Source organism: Oenanthe melanoleuca, chromosome 3, assembly GCF_029582105.1.
Source record: "Oenanthe melanoleuca isolate GR-GAL-2019-014 chromosome 3, OMel1.0, whole genome shotgun sequence".
Classification (NCBI taxonomy): Eukaryota; Metazoa; Chordata; class Aves; order Passeriformes; family Muscicapidae; genus Oenanthe; species Oenanthe melanoleuca.
Window position 1 is genome coordinate 23,721,229 of NC_079336.1, and position 18,651 is coordinate 23,739,879.

General features: G+C 39.5%; 1 protein-coding gene across 3 annotated transcripts in view; it reads left to right on the forward strand.

The window, feature by feature from the left end:
• ZNF451 (zinc finger protein 451) overlaps window positions 1-18,651 on the forward strand; it is a 34,346-nt gene that overhangs the window by 10,936 nt on the left and 4,759 nt on the right. For all 3 annotated transcript variants that reach the window (XM_056486658.1, XM_056486657.1, XM_056486659.1), the window contains exons 7-13: window positions 233-359; window positions 772-925; window positions 2,836-2,983; window positions 3,514-5,159; window positions 6,241-6,375; window positions 10,814-10,944; window positions 12,080-12,266. In XM_056486658.1, the coding sequence (XP_056342633.1) occupies window positions 233-359; window positions 772-925; window positions 2,836-2,983; window positions 3,514-5,159; window positions 6,241-6,375; window positions 10,814-10,944; window positions 12,080-12,266 (2,528 nt within the window). The remainder of the gene's footprint in view (window positions 1-232; window positions 360-771; window positions 926-2,835; window positions 2,984-3,513; window positions 5,160-6,240; window positions 6,376-10,813; window positions 10,945-12,079; window positions 12,267-18,651) is intronic.

Here is an 18,651-nt window from a genome sequence, read left to right on the forward strand (position 1 = left end):
TTCTCTCCAGAGTGGCCACTTTAACTTGTAAGTCACAGGGAGAATCATCTCTGTACAGGACACTTCAGCTGATACATTTCATGATAGAGGAAGTAAGGAATTTTTATAGTTTAGGTTGGTTAGATAGGGGATTTTTGTCTAATAGCTTCAAAGGACAGAATTTTTCCCATTAACAAAAAGCTATTTGACTATTTGGAGTGAACTAGTTTGCTAATTATTTCTTCTTCTCCAGATTTGATCATTCTCCTTGTGACCCAACAGTCACATTGCATGGACCCCCACATAATGCTGTTGCTTGTGTGATATGCTGTGAAAGATTTCCAACCTCTCAGCAGTACAGTGATCATCTTTTATCTAAGGCAAGAGCATAAGGATAAATAACTTGTCTGACTGAATATAGTAGAAGGTTTAAGACTTAAAATTATTCATTGATTTTTGGTGGGTGTTTTTGTTTTGTTTTTTCTTTAACCCTCTTTCTTTCTCTTCTCTTTTACTCTTCAAGATAGTTTTCTCTGATTCTTCTGTTTCAAACACCTAGTGTTGCCTGACAGAATTCCCTTTACAGCTGGGTTTGACAGTGGTACTTTGGCCAGTCCCTTGTGTCTTGTGAGCTAAAATGCCAAGGGGTAGACTGTAGATAAATACAGATGTGGTAGCTGAAAACTTAAAAGTGCAAATATTACCACAGAAATGAGAGAGAAATGGGAGGACGTGAAAACAGCCTGGTTTCTTCACTTATTTTTTCCCTAAATAGATCATTTTCTCTTCCAGCTAAATGAAAATGATGGGCATAAAAAAGGTATTCCTCCACAGCATATTCAGTGTTTTGCATGCCCAAACTGCTTCCTCCTTTTCACCAAAAGAGATGAGTGTTTGCAGCATATGTTGCAAGAGAACCACGTCCTCCAGGCTTCTGAACCGAGTGGTATGTTGCTACTAAGTGTACTGCTTATAATATTTTTTGAAAATTCATCCTTAAGATAGCAAGTGACTTATATTTTTCTGCTGTGTAAAAAGGCTTAAGGTTTTAATGTTTTCTATTAATGAATTCTTACTTTTCTTTTATGATCTTAAATGTGATGCTTTGAAATTCATATTTTTGTGTAGAAATGATTCCTCTACCAGGTTTGCTGTTATGAGATGCTGTTGAGCCTCTCATATAAGCTTTGCATCCTCCAGTGACTCCATGCAACTGCTTTCTTGAATAATTTTTTGTTTAGCATGTTGATAGAGACTCAGAGCAAAACACATGCATTTCTTTTTCAGTTCTGGTCAGAGTGGCTGTTGAGTTCCTTCCCCCTTACTCTACAGTCTGTATTGTGCTTGGAGGCTATTTTTCTTATCAATGTCTTTGGCATTCCTGATGGCAAAGACTTGTGAAAATGTCTTCTGTATTTGCAATATAATTGCAAATTTAGAGTGCTTAGCTGGAGCACTACTGCCAGCCTGATGTCTTGCACACACTTCATGGCTGCTCAACCATGCTTAATAAAGTCCAGAGGAAAGATCTGTCTGATCATGGTATTGCAAAGACTTAAAGGTTGATGACTTAACATAGCAGTACTAACTTTTAATTTTTGACATAAGCAATAGGCATTAAAGCATTTCCTTCAGTGCTAGCTAAATTGCTAAGAGGCCATATTTTAGACATTGTAACTCTTTGGACAAGGCTACATGGCCAAAAGGATTCATATAGTTATTTCTCATCTGCATAAGTGTATCTTCAACTTCTGCCCTCCCCTAGAGTGGCTGCAGGAAATGTACAGGAAAGGCAGGCTTTGAAGGAATCCCCTGCAGGTTCAATCAGTACTGCTGCCTTCATGTAGTAAAGTGACAATAGTTTCATGGCTATACTTTCCCTTATGCATTGTCACTCCAATGTACTTTTATTCTTAAATAGGTTATTAATTCTCAATGTGATGTCTGCAGATGCTTTTAAATTCAGGTCATAGGTTTTAAAAAAGATTACTGATGAGCTATTGCTTTGAAAAGATTAAAAGCACAAGTTAGTGTTTTCTTCTTTAGAGATGGGGAGTGCTTAACTCAGAAGAAAAAATTCAGTGCTCCATTTTTTACTTTGCATTGGTAAGGCTTCATGATTAATAATTATCAGCATGGCCTGCGATCTGCCAGTGAAGTTAGCTGAAAGGCATAACCTCAAATTACTGCCCACTGATCATCACATCTTACTAAAACAGAAAAATCAAAGAGAATTTGCCTACTAAGGTGCAGAACATGAACAATATATAACCCATAAACCGTTTTCCATTCTCTTTTCAGTAGAATTTTCTTATTCTGCTGGTACGGGAAGTTACCTTTGGAGTATATACTCAGAACAACAGAAAGTCCTGCATCTAAAAATTTAAGAACTAACATTAAGGATCAGAAAGAGAGAAAGACTGGGTCGGAGTATGTGGGAACTTGTTAAATAAATTGTGTGGGTTTTTTTTTTTTTTCTAAATACTCTGTGGCTTAAAACAAAATTTTATGTAATAAAAGTAAACAGTAGTAATAGGTGGAAGAGAAGAAGGTATATCCTAAGAGAGAAATTACCCTAGGCATTGTAGAAGGAGGAAAAGGGAAGTAAAGTCAGTCACTGAGTATGAAAAAGCAAGATGCAAACAGATTCAGGTATAAAATAGCTACAGAAGTTTAAAACATCCCGGATTTAGTTACAGCTTCCATTGCACAGTTTCTGTAGCTCAGCTGACATTTGTTAACTTGCTTCCTGAACCCCCTGACAAACCAGGAACAATAGTAATTATGTTATCAGAGAGCTGAAATTCTGTGGAAAAACTAATGTGTAGTTTTACTTTCTACCATTCTGTTTTATAGATGCACTGAAGTCTGGCCATCCGCTACCTTTTCCATCCTTTGCAAAGAACCTCTTGATATCTCTGTGCAAAGAGGTCTCCTTCCAAGTGAAGTGTATGTCCTGCTTCAAGATACTGCGCTCACATATGGAATTAACGGCTCATTTCAGGTCTGTGAAAGGTCTTTATAATGTCTTCATAATGTAAACATCCACAGAGCAATGACAGGTATGCAGACGTGCTTTTAGTGGTACTAGTGGATTTCAGGGCAGCTGGGACCATCTGAATGTTGACTTCCTGAATAGACAATCAAAAGCCTTCCCCCTTCACTTTACCCAACACTGCAGAAAGCTGATCAATATCAGGATCCTTTTTGTATTTTCTATAACAGAACAATAAAAATTGTTCTCTGTTGTACTGTTTCTAATTTGACAGCATTTGATTTTGAAAATGTACGGTCAAAAACATAATCATGAATCTACATGCTAGCTTTGGAAATTAGCACCTAATTCTCTTCAAAGTTCAGAGACTAAATATGCATTGCATGATTTTGTTGGCAAGCTAGTAGGTGGGTTAAAGTACATAGAGGACACTGTTTCTATGCATTTACTGCTGTAGCTACTTGGTAATATATGGAGTACATCTGAAAGTTTAAAAATGTTTCAGGTTATGATTTAACTTTGTTTTTAATCCATTTTAGAACACGTTGTTATAATTCTGGGCCCATGGCACTGTCAAAGAAAAGCATCTCCCAAGTTGCAGAGATCTTTAAAATGAAAGGTCACTGTGAGAACTGTGATGAACTGTTTGCTGATGAGAATCAGATGACCCAACACAAAGAAACCACTCAACATAACATTAGAGTTTTTACTACACTGGAAGAGTCCATCTTGATGTTCTGCCATGTCAATGGAAAACATAAAAATCAATCTAATTTGTGCTACATTGTGGAACGGTCAAGACCGCTGCTTAAAAGACATTTGAGTCCAGATGAGTCCTCCAGTGAAACGGGGTCTACTTCTTCAAAACGGAAGAGTAGTTTAAAAGATAAAAGTGAAGATAAAGTTGCAAACCAAAGTCAAGGTAGTGCTTGCAAAGTAAAAGCCTGGTTTTGTGAATGCCTTCAAAAGTTTTATACAGAAGAGTCAGTAGAAAAGCACATTTTATCAGCAAATAGGATCTGTCACAAGTGTGCTGTGTGTGGAAAGCTGGCTGAAAATTCAAGCATTATCCGCCTGCATATGAGTCGATTCCATGGAGGAGCACACTTGACTAATTTTCTTCTCTGGTGCAGGGCATGCTCTGTAGATCTTAGAGAAGAGGATATTATGGGACACATAACTGAATTTCATGGTGGACATAGTTACTACTATGAGCAAGAAGCTGTAGAAGATGAACCTATGCCATCTGCTTCCGATGCAGTGAGCATTTCTGCAGGTGGAGATAAAGACTGCATTTCCGGCCCTATGGAGCTGTCCCCTGAAAGTGCTCCTGTTGAGGGAAAGTGGCAGTGCCGCATTTGTGAGGAGATGTTTGAGTCTGAAGAGAGCGTTAAACAGCATTGCATGTCCTTAGAAAGCCATGCATTTCACAGGTACTCGTGTGGCTTATGTAGAAATCATTTTCGGAAACTAGGAACACTACAGCGGCACTTCCAAGAGCATCATGATCAGGAGATACAGACTCAATACTTCTGTGGCCTTTGTGGTAATCTCTTCTTCAACACAGAGGAGGAATTTCTAATCCATTACAAGGAACTACATAGCATGGACTATACATTTGTGCCTGAGCAGATGGAACTATCCATAAAAAACGATGAGGACTTCGTCCCAGTCGAACAAGGAGACCGTTTAAACTGTGGTTGTCGGACAACTTATGTCTCCAAAATAAACAGGAGGAATGATTATGAGAATTGCCAGAAAGCCATGCTGCAGAAAGGAAACCTATGGTTTCGATGCTGCTTGTGTTCTGCAACAGCACAGAATATTGCTGATATGAACAGGCATCTCAAGAGTCACACGTCAGTAAAATCTACAGGAGATATGTATGTTGTTAGATGTGCTGCATGCAGCAAAAACTTTGATGATCTTTCAAGTGCACATCAGCACTATCACATGAAACACTGCTTCTTGCAGAAACCTGATCTATCAAGCCTTTCATCAGAATCAGAAGACACAGTATTTAAGTTTTCAGCAAGAGGGGCTTGTGTGGTCAGAAAACCTCACAAGCAACGGTTTCAAGCATCTCCATCCAAAACTCAGGACAGACCACAGTTTTCTCCTCTGCGGGGCCCAGCAGAGGGAAAGAAAATAAAAAATGAGGACTTAGAAGAAGAACTTAGTGAAAGTATGTAGAAAATTTCTTCTGACATTAGGAAAGTATTGCTGTCCTTAACACACTCTGTTTCATTGTCACTACATGTCACATACCATTTAGTTACATCCAGTCTATAAATGAGCTCAAAACTTAGTACTTGTTGTTTCTCAAATACTGAATTCTCAGTACTTCAATTTCCAAAACTCAGACTGCACAATTTATTGCTATATGCCATATGTATAAAGTTTTGGGAAAAAAACAAACAGAAAGGCAGATGTGACAATCCTGAGACTGAAACATTTGATTTTCAAATTAGTTTGGAGCATAATTTGATATTAAAAGGAAGAGGACCATCAAGGATACCCCAGTTAGGGATCTAATGCCTAGAAGAGTAAGCATGCTCTATCATACACATTCAAGAGAAACTTACTTTCATATATATATATATATATATATAAATATTTATGAGCCTGTTAGTGCTTTCTGTGTGGGCAATGCTGTTCCATCACCATCAGCTCAGCTTTGTTAGCTTGCTGAAAAGCAGTATCAGCTGAGAATATATATTCCCAATATGTATTGTGGTTTTTTTTTTCCCCTCATGCATGCAATTTTTTCAAGTTCATTATCACTTCTAAGAATGACATTGAGAATGCTGAATGTGTACCTTGTGTTCAGAAATTGGAAGTGTTGATTGCTGGGAGTGTCATAATGCTTTTGATTAAGAGGTTGACATTTATGTTAGAAGTACAGCAAAAAGTGTATATCTAAACATTTTATGTGCTTTTATGCAATCAAGCAATTGAATGTCACAGAGAATTGCCATAATCAGGGGTACACAGAGTTATTAAAGTGTCTTTGGTGCAGGATGGCAGCTTTCTGTACTTGCCACAAAACTATCCAGGTCTAGACCATCATATAGCCAGATTCTACTCTTCTAATTTTTGTGCATTATTAAGTGCTAATTCAGTTATTTTAAAATTTATGCAGTCACCAAATAACATCATGTTTTGTAATTTTCACTTATATATGTGACTACAGCAATTTTCAAAAGCAAGTTGGTTGACCAGAAAGTCACATGAATTTTAAATGTGTCCTTTTTATCCCATTGAAGATGGTGAACTTCCTGATCTTGACTACCTGAGCACCATGACTCACATTGTGTTGGTGGATCTGGACAACTGGGGAAGCTTTTTCACACAGCTGCCAGCTAACCTGAACCAAGGGACATTTATCTGGGGTTTTCAAGGTAAAAAATGTTTGAAGTAAATTTAAATATAAGATTAACAAGTCTACACATGTACTTGAGCAGAGATTCCTTGAATCTGAGAGAATAAAGAACAGGAGCAAGTAGGCACTATGCTTCTAAAGTTGCAGTGTCCTAGGCACCATGTAACAGAAATGTTCTTGAACTTTTTATGCTCTATCTAAACCTCCACTGCTCTTACTATTCCTTGTAGAATAATTCCAGAATTGTGGAACTGTTTAGGAGTCTTTCTGGCTTCTTTCATGAACTTACTTAAGCTGTATCATATTTTCATAATTATCAAGACAGCCATAATACTCAGAGATTCTATTAACTCCTAAGTCCTCATAAAGCTGGGATTTTTTATTTTGGTTTGGAACTTTTAGTTCCAGAAGGCATGATTTTGCACTCTTAGGCTTTTAATTTTGTTCTCTCTCTGGCTTGTTCTGTTAAGGATAGTCCTGGTCATTCTGCACAACTATAGGTATATGTCCCATCTGGAAGATACCAGTGATTGATGGAGCTCACATTGAATGATAAAATGGTTTGGGTTGAAAGGGGCCTTAAAGGTCATACCATTTTGCAGTCTGCCAGTAGCATCCCTTTAACTTGATACTTCTTCTTATCTGACTGTTTTTGAAACAACTGTCTATCCCATGCTTTTTCCATAGATTTTCTCTGTATCTATGTTTACAATTACTTTGTCTGTGGTACATTGATTTCTTCAGTAAAGTGTAGATTAGGGCTTTTAGGGTTAAAGCGTAGATTTGTTAGTTTCAAAATAGTTATGGCCTGAAACACAGTTGTCATCCTTCCAGATTTTTAGGTCAGGTATGTTTTACACTTGGTAAACACTATTGCACTGCAGAGCCTTGCTAAGAGTTTTTTTTATCTCTTCCCATAAAAGATAATCAAGGATATTCTGAAAGCTGAGAGTTGTCATGCTGCTCAGCTTGGACAGAGAGGCCTGTTGGTGCCTGGTTTTTTTTCCTCTTAGAAATACATTTTCTAATTAGCTGGTGAAGGCAGAGCAAGTAAAGCTGTTAATGTAAAGTGGTAGAGATTCAAACAGTCATCTGTGTTCCTGAGCCTGTAATCTGGTACCCGCTTCTTAGAGTTTTGGGGATGAATCCTCTGATCTTCCTTGTTAAAGCAGGTTATTCTCCTGAGTTTTGTGTTCTGCTCCAGCATTACTTCTCTATCACTACCTGTATTGTCATTACTTTTGGCCTTTCTGTAACAGCATTCCTGTACACATGCAAGCCACAGAAAATACTGATTTTGAGCTTCTAAATCATAGAATGTTAAGGGATTGGAATGGACCTTAGAGATCATCATCCCAACCCCCTCTGCTGTGGGCAGGGACACCTCCCACAAGACCAGGTTGCTCAAGCCCTTATCCAGCCTGGTTTGTAATACTGCTGGGGTTGAGGCATCCAAGATCTCCCTGAGAATCTGTTCAAGTGTCTAAACACCCTCACAGTAAAAACTTTCCCTTTGATATCTAATCTAAATTCCTTCTCTTTCAATTTGTGCGCATTACTCCTTGTTCAGTCCTCCTACAGTTCCTGACAAAGAGTCCTTCTCTGGCTTCCCTTAGGCTGCTTGAAATACTGGAAGGTTGCTGTGAGGTCTCCATGCAACCTTCTCATCTCCAGGCTGAACAGCCCCAAATTCTCAGCCTGCCTTCATAGGGCTGGTGCTCTTATTAACTTCCTGACCAGGACTTATTCCAATAGTTCTGTCTTTCTTTATACTGGGGACGCTAGAACAGGATACAGGTTGGGTCTCACAACATAAATAAGATAAAATATATCTCACACTTTCCATGTTATACCTAATGGTCCTAGATTTCTATTTCATCCATGTTACTTGGCTGCTTCATGTATGTGCATTCTCTTTTCTATATGGCTGAGCAACTTGTTCTTACTGTCTTTTGTAAGGCTTTTCCCAGCTTGAACATCTGGGCAGATTTCACTTCACCTGTGCACTCCTTGAATTCTATTGTGATTTGGGGTTTGCTTGTAGTTTCTAATTGCTGAAGGTGTGTTTATTTCTACAGTTATTCAATCTACTTGACCTTGGAAAAACTTTTTCTTGATTAAAAATAAGTAAGTATTAGGAATCTGTGTCTGGCTACTCTGTCTGGGCTTTATAAAGACTTATTTAATAGAGAAGAATTTCCCCACGTGAATTCAGCCACACTGGCTTTCGGTCATACTTCATTATTCTATCTAATTTACTCAAAACTAATTTGTTATTAGTTGACTTAAACTTGTTTGCTATGACAAGGTCTTCTGTGCTGTTACTGTTTTCCAAGATTAAAACATGGTTTTGATGCATTAAGAAAAAATTGGTTGCAGCTAGGGATGTCTGAGCAGTATTGTCAGACATAACTATTTTCTGACTTATGGAATAGAAATAATCATAATATAACCATAGTGTTACTAGGAACCCGTACTAATACAATACTCTTACCCAAAAGTACCTTTGTGCTAGTTAAGACTGTGTCCAGAGGTGTTCCAAACACAGGTGCTTGATGGCACAGCACAGCCCGTATTAGCACCACTCAATGCCTTATTTCCTAATGGGTTTGCTGCATGCAGGCTGCCTTTTGGGAATGGCCTCTGAAACACTTGAAATAAAACAACATGCTGAAGAGTTACTCATGAATAAAATGGGCCATATTCATATTAAAGAAAAATTTACCAGTTTTAGTGTCAACTATATTGGTTTTGAGCCTGGGAACACTAAGGCTCCCAGGCACATCTGGATCTTTTGTGGGTACCTTCTCATAATAATGGTTTGTACAGTTACTTGAGGCATGCTATTGTTTGTTTAACCTGTGAAAATATAGCAACTTTTTTTCTTATATTTCCCAAACAACATTTCTGAAATTTTAATTATTATTTTTATACTATATATCTGCATTATTTCTGTTATTCCTTAGCTTTGCTTTGTATTGTCTGGATTCCGTATTGTTTCTGTCTTCAGATACTCAGTTGTCTTTCATCCGTTTGTGGGCTAACAAACAAAAAAAATACAGGTCATTGTTTTCAGCTGCCCTGGTCAAATGTTTATGTTGTTTATTTATGCAGCCAGAAAACAGGGCTGGTGATTACAAGTCTTTCACAAATATCAGTGACTGAGGGCTGTTACAGCAAAGAGCAACTTGAAAATAGCATCTTTTTTCTTATGGACAAGTTCCACTAAATGATTTCTGTGTAAACTCTTAATCTTTGTGATCGTTTTTGATACCATCTTTTTGCCACTAGGCTGAAAAAGCAGGGGGGAAACAGGAGAAATCTACTGAGGAATGCTTTTCGTTGTCAGACTGCAGGTCTGCAGGTGGACACGTTGGCATAAACCATCCTCTACGTGTTTACTTGAGCATTGATTTCCCACGTCTTCATGTGAAGTGCCATCAATGACTGCCTTCATTTTCCATTCAAAATCTTTTCTTACCACCAGCCATTCTATCATCTAGCAGATAAAGCAACATTTTTTCCTCCATGTTGCAGACACATTACTTCTTAGCCATTGGAATGTTACAAAATTCTTCCTCGCTCTGGTCAATTTGTCATTCCATTTGCTTGCCTTTTTTATAGTGTCGTATGCACCATATTTTTATGGTGCAAGCTCCTCTGATTTTTTTCTCTCTGAGAGACTTCCTGCTTCTTTTCTTTCCCTTGCAGCTTGTTTCAGTCTGGTACTGGTTTTGTCTGTAGCAGGTGCTTTATTCAGCTCATCTTTGTTATCCACCTATTTTCTCAGCCTGTAACTACATGCTTAGCATACTGTTTTGAATATTCCTGCACTTTTTTCCAAGTTGTAGCCTCATTTTGCTCATCCTTGACTGCATCCATGGGTTTGTCAAGACTGTCATTTCTCTCAGCTGTTGCTACAGTTCTTGGATCCTCTTTTTAATGAGTTCTCACATGGGATGTGTCAGGCACATCCATGTTTTAGTTTTAGTGCATGTTGACTCTGTAACTCCTGTAGTACAAGTTTCCCTAAGAGAAGCATTTCTGTTTTTTCTACTATGTTTCCAGAGCTTTTCTGATTCTGCACATTAACTGTAACTGTGTTTGAAACTGGAGAAAAACACACCTTCACATCCTTGTGTCTAAAAGCACATATCTAGAAGATAAGTTTTTCAGGATTTGAAGATAAAAATTGTACAAAATTGATAGACTAGCATCAGGGTAGCTACTTTATTTTGCCTTTTATCTAAGAACAGGAGGGCTGAGGGGATTTGGGTTATGTTTTTCTTAGCTTTCATATTGGTCAAAATAAATTCTGTCTTTAAAGACAGTTTTATATTTGCTTTTGCCTTCTTGCATTCTTAATTCGTAGAGGCATTTCTGCCCAAAACCATGGTTTGTTTGTTTTTTGTGTTTGGTTTTTATTATTATTAATATTATTCCTCTTCACTGTGTAGGAGGATACAGCAATTGGAAGCCTCCAGTGCATTGCAAAATTTACAATTATCTTAAAAGGATTGGATGTTTTTTCCTTCATCCACGTTGCAGTACCAGAAGAGAAGCAGCAGACTTTGCTCTCTGTGTCCATGTAAGTTAGGCCACGCTTGCTTTATTGTGTCCTGTACCCAGGGAAGGGTGGCAGATGGTGACTGCTATTGATGTTAAGTGCTAATTGCAGATGACGTTTTTAGGTTCTTTCCATGAGACTTCTGTGTCCCCTATAAAGAATGATAAACCTGGATTGAGTGGAGCCAGGTGGTCAAGAAGTGACTTAAAAATTAGCCTGAATAGGTCAACAGTTTGTTGTGAAGGGGAAGGGAGCCTGGTTAGGGAATGAAGAATAAGAAAACTGCACTTCTTACGGTTTCTGTTTGAGTGATATGTAACTCCTTCGTCTCTTCGAATAGCCCAGATTTCGAGCCTTCTTTGCAGTGGAGTTGGATGGGTGCTGGTTTCACAGACCCTGTTGAGCTGACAAAGAGCAGTGCCTTTATTCAGTAGCCTTTGAATTTGACTGGGTGGGAATGTGCAGGTGAGGGACAGGAATCTGGGATGTCACAGGCACTCATGTTCCTAATATAGAATCATAGATTTTAAGGTTGGAAAAGACCTTCTAGATCATCAAATCCAGCCATCAACCCAGTATTACCACTGTCATTAAGCCATGTCCTCAAGTGCCATATCCACATGATTTTTGAACACTTCCAGGATGGTGACTCCACTGCTTCTCTCTGGGCAGTGTGTTCCAATGCTTGGCAGCCTCTTCAGTGGAAATCTAAACCTGCCCTTCTGGTGCAGCTTGAGGCCATATAATGCTTTATCATTTGGATAAATTACTACCTATCTAACTGTATAAGGACATTTTTGCAACAGTGGTTTTATGTTTCATCATGCTTTTTGTTACTCTTAAAATGCTCTGCAGAGACTAGTTTTATGTGGAGATAGTTCTGAAATGCTGCTTTTTAGGAATTTGTTCCATACTCCATCTGTACTGTTCCGGTAGCCATCACCAGTATCTATTGTACATAAGAAGAAATGAGCATCAAACTTTTGAAACAGTGCCTTTCACAGTGGAGTAATGTGCTTGGATCACAAAGGCAGGAATAAATTGCTGTAGAAAAAATGGCTTCTTTCCTATGAAGACCTGTCTTGCACAAAGCTAGCCAAATGCCATGAGATAAAAACATGATCTCTGTTCAACACTTGTCATTTGTTTTGTATAGGCCGGTCGTCTGGATGAGCACCTGCCCAAGCAGATTCCTTTCACTGTTCTTTCTGGAGACAAAAGCTTCCTGGAACTGGAAAACCAATTTAAAATGACCCAGCGGTCAGCTCGCATCCTGAATCCTCACCACATTGATGGAGACATGATGTGTGCCTTGCTAAACAGCATTTCAGATACCACAAAAGGTAGAAAGTAAACATTAAATACAATTTTCCCAGTAAACTGATAGTTCATTCCAATAAAAAAATGGAACACATACACTGGTAGCATAAACTGTTGTTTGGTGCTTCTTGTATTATACTGGTATTTCAATGAATAATAGATTAGAAAATCATTATGCTTGGGCATGTTGTGAAAACAAGGCATTTTTATTCAATATGACAAACTCTGTCGTACCTGTATTCTTTATTATAGCAGGAGACAAAACTGATGTTTGAGTCTGGAAACTCCTTTCTAGTTAAAGAGAAGCACACACTCTTGTGTCCATAGTTATCCATTTGTGCTCAGATCTGTTTGGCTTGATGTGTGCTGTGTCTGTGACCCTGCTAAAACATCATAATTTCTCAAAATACTTCTGTCTCTTTTAACTCTGACCTCCTGGCTACTTCCTGTCATTTGATAATTTTCTTCACTGGCACATGACTGACACATCCATTTGGAGAAAAAATCTCAATGGAAGTTTTTAAGTTCTCTGAAGTGCCAGATTCTAATGGCATGCTAAAATAATCACGTTGGTTTTATATAGGATAATCAAAGAGGATTGAGCCAGCTCATTTTCATGCAAAGGGTACCAGACCTGAGATGAGTTTAAATACTTGTCAGCATTTTAAGGTTTTTTGCTGTTTTCCTAGAAGACCTGATATTTCTCTGTAGACATTTTTGCTTTTTCTGGCTTCTTGTTGCAGTTTCGGAGGGTTGTAAATTCAGGACATATTACAGAAAGCTGTTTCTGAATTAGCCCTAAACTGTTTTCTGAACAATTACACTGCTAGTTTTGATGCATGTTTATGAGAGCTATGGTACTGCTGCTCCACCAAGAAGATTAAAGTGGAGTGCTATCTCTGAATCATGAATTGGCATTGATTGATTAAAGGAGGAGGAAAAAAACCCAGGTTAATGAAGTAGTTTTCTGGGGGGAAGTGGTGATTTAAGTGCTTTTGATACAGAAAAGGTGCTTACAGAGTTTTCTGGCCACCCCAGGCATTAGAAGTTTCTTAATTTAACACTTCTTTCAGTGTCCTTTACTACATTAATATTTACTATTACGGTAATTGACCCTACCTGGAGTCTGCAAACCTTAACTTGCTGGCTGGCTGCTCATTGTGTGTTCCACTTAAATACACGTGTGGTCATTATAAAAAAAATCCTTTAATAGGAAATTGATGGAATGACACATGATTCTTTGGCTGTTGGCATTCCTTAGCAAACTTGTAAGGGAACAGATTTGTCCTTTTTTAGTCAGTGTCAGCAAGGGGGAACCCAAACAGCAAAGCTGCCTTTGTTTCCCTGTCCTGTATTAAAACAGAATATTAGAAAATTCACTGTTGGTAATAGGTCTGTATTTGCTTCATTGTGGGATGATATTGTTACTAAGAGTTTATTAAGTTTTCCTTTAAAAAGATCAAGCCAACACATAGTACACAGACCGTGTGGTTCAGCATCATTTGCAAGTCTTAATGTGGCAAAACCAGTATTGGAGGGTTAATATGGAAAGTTGTGCAGTGTATCATAGGCTGGTATAACTTGTTGACCTGTTACAGAAAAGCAGCTGAGTATAAGGAAATGCAAACAAGAATTGCTTGCTTTGTGACTTTCTCAAGCCTATGGCTTTTATTCTGGAGAGAGAAGTAAGTGAAAAACAGGACAGAGAATCACGTTGAAAAATATCAGACCATTGTTGGTATTGGATGAGCTGCAAAAGGAAAAAGCTTTTTCCCTAAATCACCTTCCCAGAACCATCATTAGCTTCTGACCACCTGGATTGTGTTTGAATGTGGCAATCTGATAGGTGCATCTTGTGAACCATTTTACCAGCACAACTGCTGTGAGAACTGTAGTACTGAATTCATTTTAAAATAAATTAATAAAAATAAAATGTTCTGTCTATGTTGCAATACGGTGCAAACTGTTTGTTACTATAGGAAACCCTTGGCTGGAGAAGGTGCTTGAACTTCCTTTAAGGTATCGAAAGAGTAGGCATTCTTTCTTGTTCTCTGCTGCTCCTAAGCCTGACTTCGTAAACGAAGAAGGTTTTAGTTCTTCTGCTGAAGCCCCAATATGTGACAAGAGCTTCATGCATGTTAACTTAGTGGTTTGGAAAGGGCAGAAGAGAGGAGTTGTCAATGTCTTCCTTTATAACAAAAAAAATCCTAGTATGCAGAAAAATATAATTATTCCATTGTCTATGTCTTGATGATATCCTGTGTGTTGAAATTACACTGGACAATGTTGAGGGCAGAGTTGATGGTAGGTTGTGGTCCTCATATCCATCTGGACACTGACAGGAATGCCACAACTTTTTGGTTGACTAGTTATTTTTGTGTAAGTTGATCTCTTTAGCTTAACTGTATTTCTCCTGTTCAAATGAGATCCTTCAGTGACTGAGCTCTTATATAAAACAGACTCTTAAATAATAGCAGCAAATTTTTCATAGTATTCCTTGTACTTTCTTTTGAAGAACCAGTCTGTCTCATGAGCCTGTCTTCACTGACCCATAAAGTACATTCCACTGTGCTCAAATGGAGTAGCCAGCCTGCGTCTTCAATCTGCTGCTCTTGCCTGAAGTGCTTAAATACTACCAAATGCAGCTTCTGTGAGTTACTGTTTGGAAGAGCAGGATTTCAGTTAATTTTAATGAATGCTCCAAAGCTTCCTAGCTCCCACTATGCCCAAAAGCTTTTGTTTTACATACAGCCAACAAAAGAATTTAAGAAGACATAAGAACAAATTTATAGAAGACATTGAGAATAGTTGCTTTACTTCTCTGTAGTGAAGATTTTCATGGGTAAAAGTCCTTGTGTAGATCCAGTGTGAATGCTACATCTGTCCAATCTCTGCTTTTTCCAAACTTTAGTTAACACACATTGCAGATGACTAAAGTTAGGTCACAGCCTCCAGCCCCCACTTCCCTGAATGTGAAGGGCACGAGCATCTGCAGAGTGGTGCACCATGAATGAATTATAGTTTCTGTAGTAATATATTCATTATTATAGCAGCCACAGCTTATTGCAGTAGCCAGTGATAAGAAAGTCACCCTTCAGTTGTAACCTTGTGTTTAGCTACAGCAGGAAGTTACTACTGGGTTTGGAATGTCAGTGGCATCTCTAGGGAGATGCCCTAGGGAGAAAGCAATGTACTGAGACTTAAGATAATGAACCTTAACAATAGTTGTAGGCCAGTGGATAAACTGGAAGACCTCACCGCTCAGATAATACAAAATAATTCTTGAGGTTTAGCTTAAATCTGGCTTTGAATTTGAGAGGGGAGTCTAAGATAAAGGTTAGATTAAAGTCTGAATGACCATCATTATATTGGCCACAGTTTCCAAGAAATCCAATTGGAAGAGAGTGGCAGCTTGAGAGTTTTATTTTTATTTGTCTCGTACACTTGATTGAGCAACTGCAGGCAGAGATCCATAGAGTGAAGCTTGCTTTACATGGAGGAAGAGAGTTCTTGTGTGCAAGTAGTTGTACTTGCATTTACAGATGATGTTACCTTAATATGAAGACAGTTTAGAGCAGTAACTATTGAGGAAGAGTATGTGGGAAGGATCCTCCAGGGGCATATGAAAAAAGGAATAAAAGAAAATATCCTAGAAATCAAGGAAATAGTATTTTAAAGGCAGCAAGGCCACACATACCAAATGTGATTGTCAACAAATGTAAGGGTGGGGTACGGATCTAAAGATTATGGTTAAGTAATTCTGGGACCCTGAATGAGTTAATAAATGGTATCCATAAGGTAGCACTAAAACTCCAAACATCACCTGTAAAAGGAGAAAGGTCCATGGCTGGAGAGAGATAGAGTGATGTGAATGTCAGTTTATGTTGGAATGGGAAAGAGGCAGGTGAGATTGAGAGTTACTGAAAAGACTAAGAGAAGGAGAGTTTTAGGAGAGATGGGAGGTGTGACCATACAGTAGACAAGAGGTGTGTTGTGTGGTGAGGGAGCAGGAAGAAGGCTGGGGAGGGAAATTGAGTCCCTGTAGGTAAACATAATGGAAATTATAAAAGGGTTGGTGGTAACTGGGGAGGTTGCAAAGGAAGATCAGATATAGTGGGGGGATGTTACCCTGAGCTGTGTGGGCAGCTAATCCTAATTCAAGCTGTGGTGCTTTGATGGCAGGACAGTGGGTGGTGCTTACCTTCTGTGAAAGTTACTGGTCTCTCCCCAGAACAGGTTTCTGAAAGACACATGAAATGCCAAAAAATCGCTCTCAGCTCAATATTAATCCAGAGTTGGCTTTCCTGTTTTCTCAATTTTCCAGCAGGAATATGTCAGTATATGAGGAAAATAGTGAGCAGTAGGATTTCTTTTGAAAGAACAGGTATAGTCAGAGGTTTGTAGCTGATGTGTATTTGACAAAATGTACTAGAGAATAATACAAGAGATCTTAAGATCTCTTGCCTCTGAAACTGGGCAGCTGCCTTTACTCTGACACCAAAGGAGTTGAGAGCTATACCAAGTCCTGAGCATTTTAACAAGAGGGACAGGACAGGCCTGATTTCTCAAAATTAAGCATTTTTCATTAGAAGATGCCAGCAGTAGGAGTATATGCTGACAAAGCGTGGGCTGGATGAGAAAACCAAGGTGGATTGAAAACTGGCTGAACAGCCAGACCTGGAATATGGTGATCAGTGGCATGAAGTTCATATGGAGGTCAGGAACCAGCTGTGTCCCAGTACTGGGACTGATCCTATTTAATGTCTGTTAATGGCCTAGATGATGGGGCAGAATATGTCTACAGAAAGTGTGTTGATGACATGAAAACTGGAAGTGGCAGTTTGTACACCACAGGAACTGTGCTGCCATCCAGAGGAACCTTGACAGGGGAGAAGTGGGCTGGCAGTGAACCTCATGAAGTTCAACACAGGGAAGTGCAGAGTTCTGCACCTGGGGAGAAACAGCCCAAAGCATCAGTGTATGCCGACCAGGAGTCAACCAGCTGGGAAATGGCTTTGTAGGGAAGAACCTGGTGGTCCTGGTGGACACCAAGTCAGCCATGAGCTAGTGTGTGCTTTGGTGGCTACGAGGTCCAGCAGTAGCCTGGGCTGCATTAGGAAAATTGTTGCCAGCAGGTTGAGGAAGGTGATCATTTCACTTTATTCAGTAAGGTCGTATCTAACAAGTTTGGAGCTCCCCACTACATTGTCTTTTCAGTAGTACTCAAAAGCTATCTGGACACAGTCCTGGGCAGTAGATGATTCTGATTGAGCCAGGAGGCTGGACAATATGACTTCCAGAGGTCCCTTCCAATCTCTAGCATTCTATGACATTGCCTGACCAGTCATGTGGCCTTTTATGGTGGAGCAACTGCAACGGTTGACAAGGGAAGGCTGTGATATCATCTGCCTAGACTTCTGTAAGGCCTTGACACCATCCCACTTGACACCCTTATCTCCAAATTGGAGAGATGTGGATTTGGTGGATGGACTTGTTGGGTGGATGGACATAGCCAGAGAGCTATGGTCAGTGGCTCCATGTCAAAGTTAAGGGTGGTGACAGATGGTGACCCCCAGGTCGTGGGACCGATGCTCTTCAGTCTCTTTATTAGTGACACAGACAGTGGAATCAAGGGCACTCTCAGTAGGTTTGCTGATGACATGAAGCTGAGCACTGCAGTTGACACACCTGAAGAATGGCATGTCATCCAGGAAGACCTGGACAAACTTGGGAAATGTTCCCATGAGAACCTCATGAGGCTCAACAAGGCCAAGTGCAAGGTGCTGCCCCTGGGTCAGGGTAATTCCAGACATGGTTACAGCCTGGGAGAAGAACTGCATGTGAACAGACCAGTGGAGAAGGACTTGGGGGTTCTCATGGATGGAAAGCTGGACATGAACCAACAGTGTAGTCACAGCCCAGAAGGGCAGCTGCATCCTGGCCTTCATCAAAAGAGGAATCGCAGGGAGCAGGTCAAGGGAGGGGATTTTACCCCTCTCCTCTGCCCTCATGAGGCCCACCAGGAGTGCTGTGTCCAGTTCTGGGGTCCTCAGCACAAGAAAGACATGGATCTGTTCGAGTGGGTCCAGAGGAAGCCACAAGAATGATCAGAGACAGCTAGAAAGAAAGGCTGAGAGTGTTGTGGTTGTTAAGCCTGGAGAACAGAAGGTTCTGAGGAGACCACATTGTGGCTTTTCAGTATTTAAATGGGGCTTGTAAAAAGGAGGAACTTTTTACGTGGGCAGGTAGTGACAAGACAAGGTGGGGAAATGGTTTTGTGCTGAAAGGGATTAAATGGTAAGAAGAAATTACTTGCTTGGAGGGTAGTGAGGCCCTGGACTAGGTGCCCAGAAAAGCTGTGGATGCCCCAACCCTGGAAGTGTTTTTTACGTCATGTGTACTTACGGC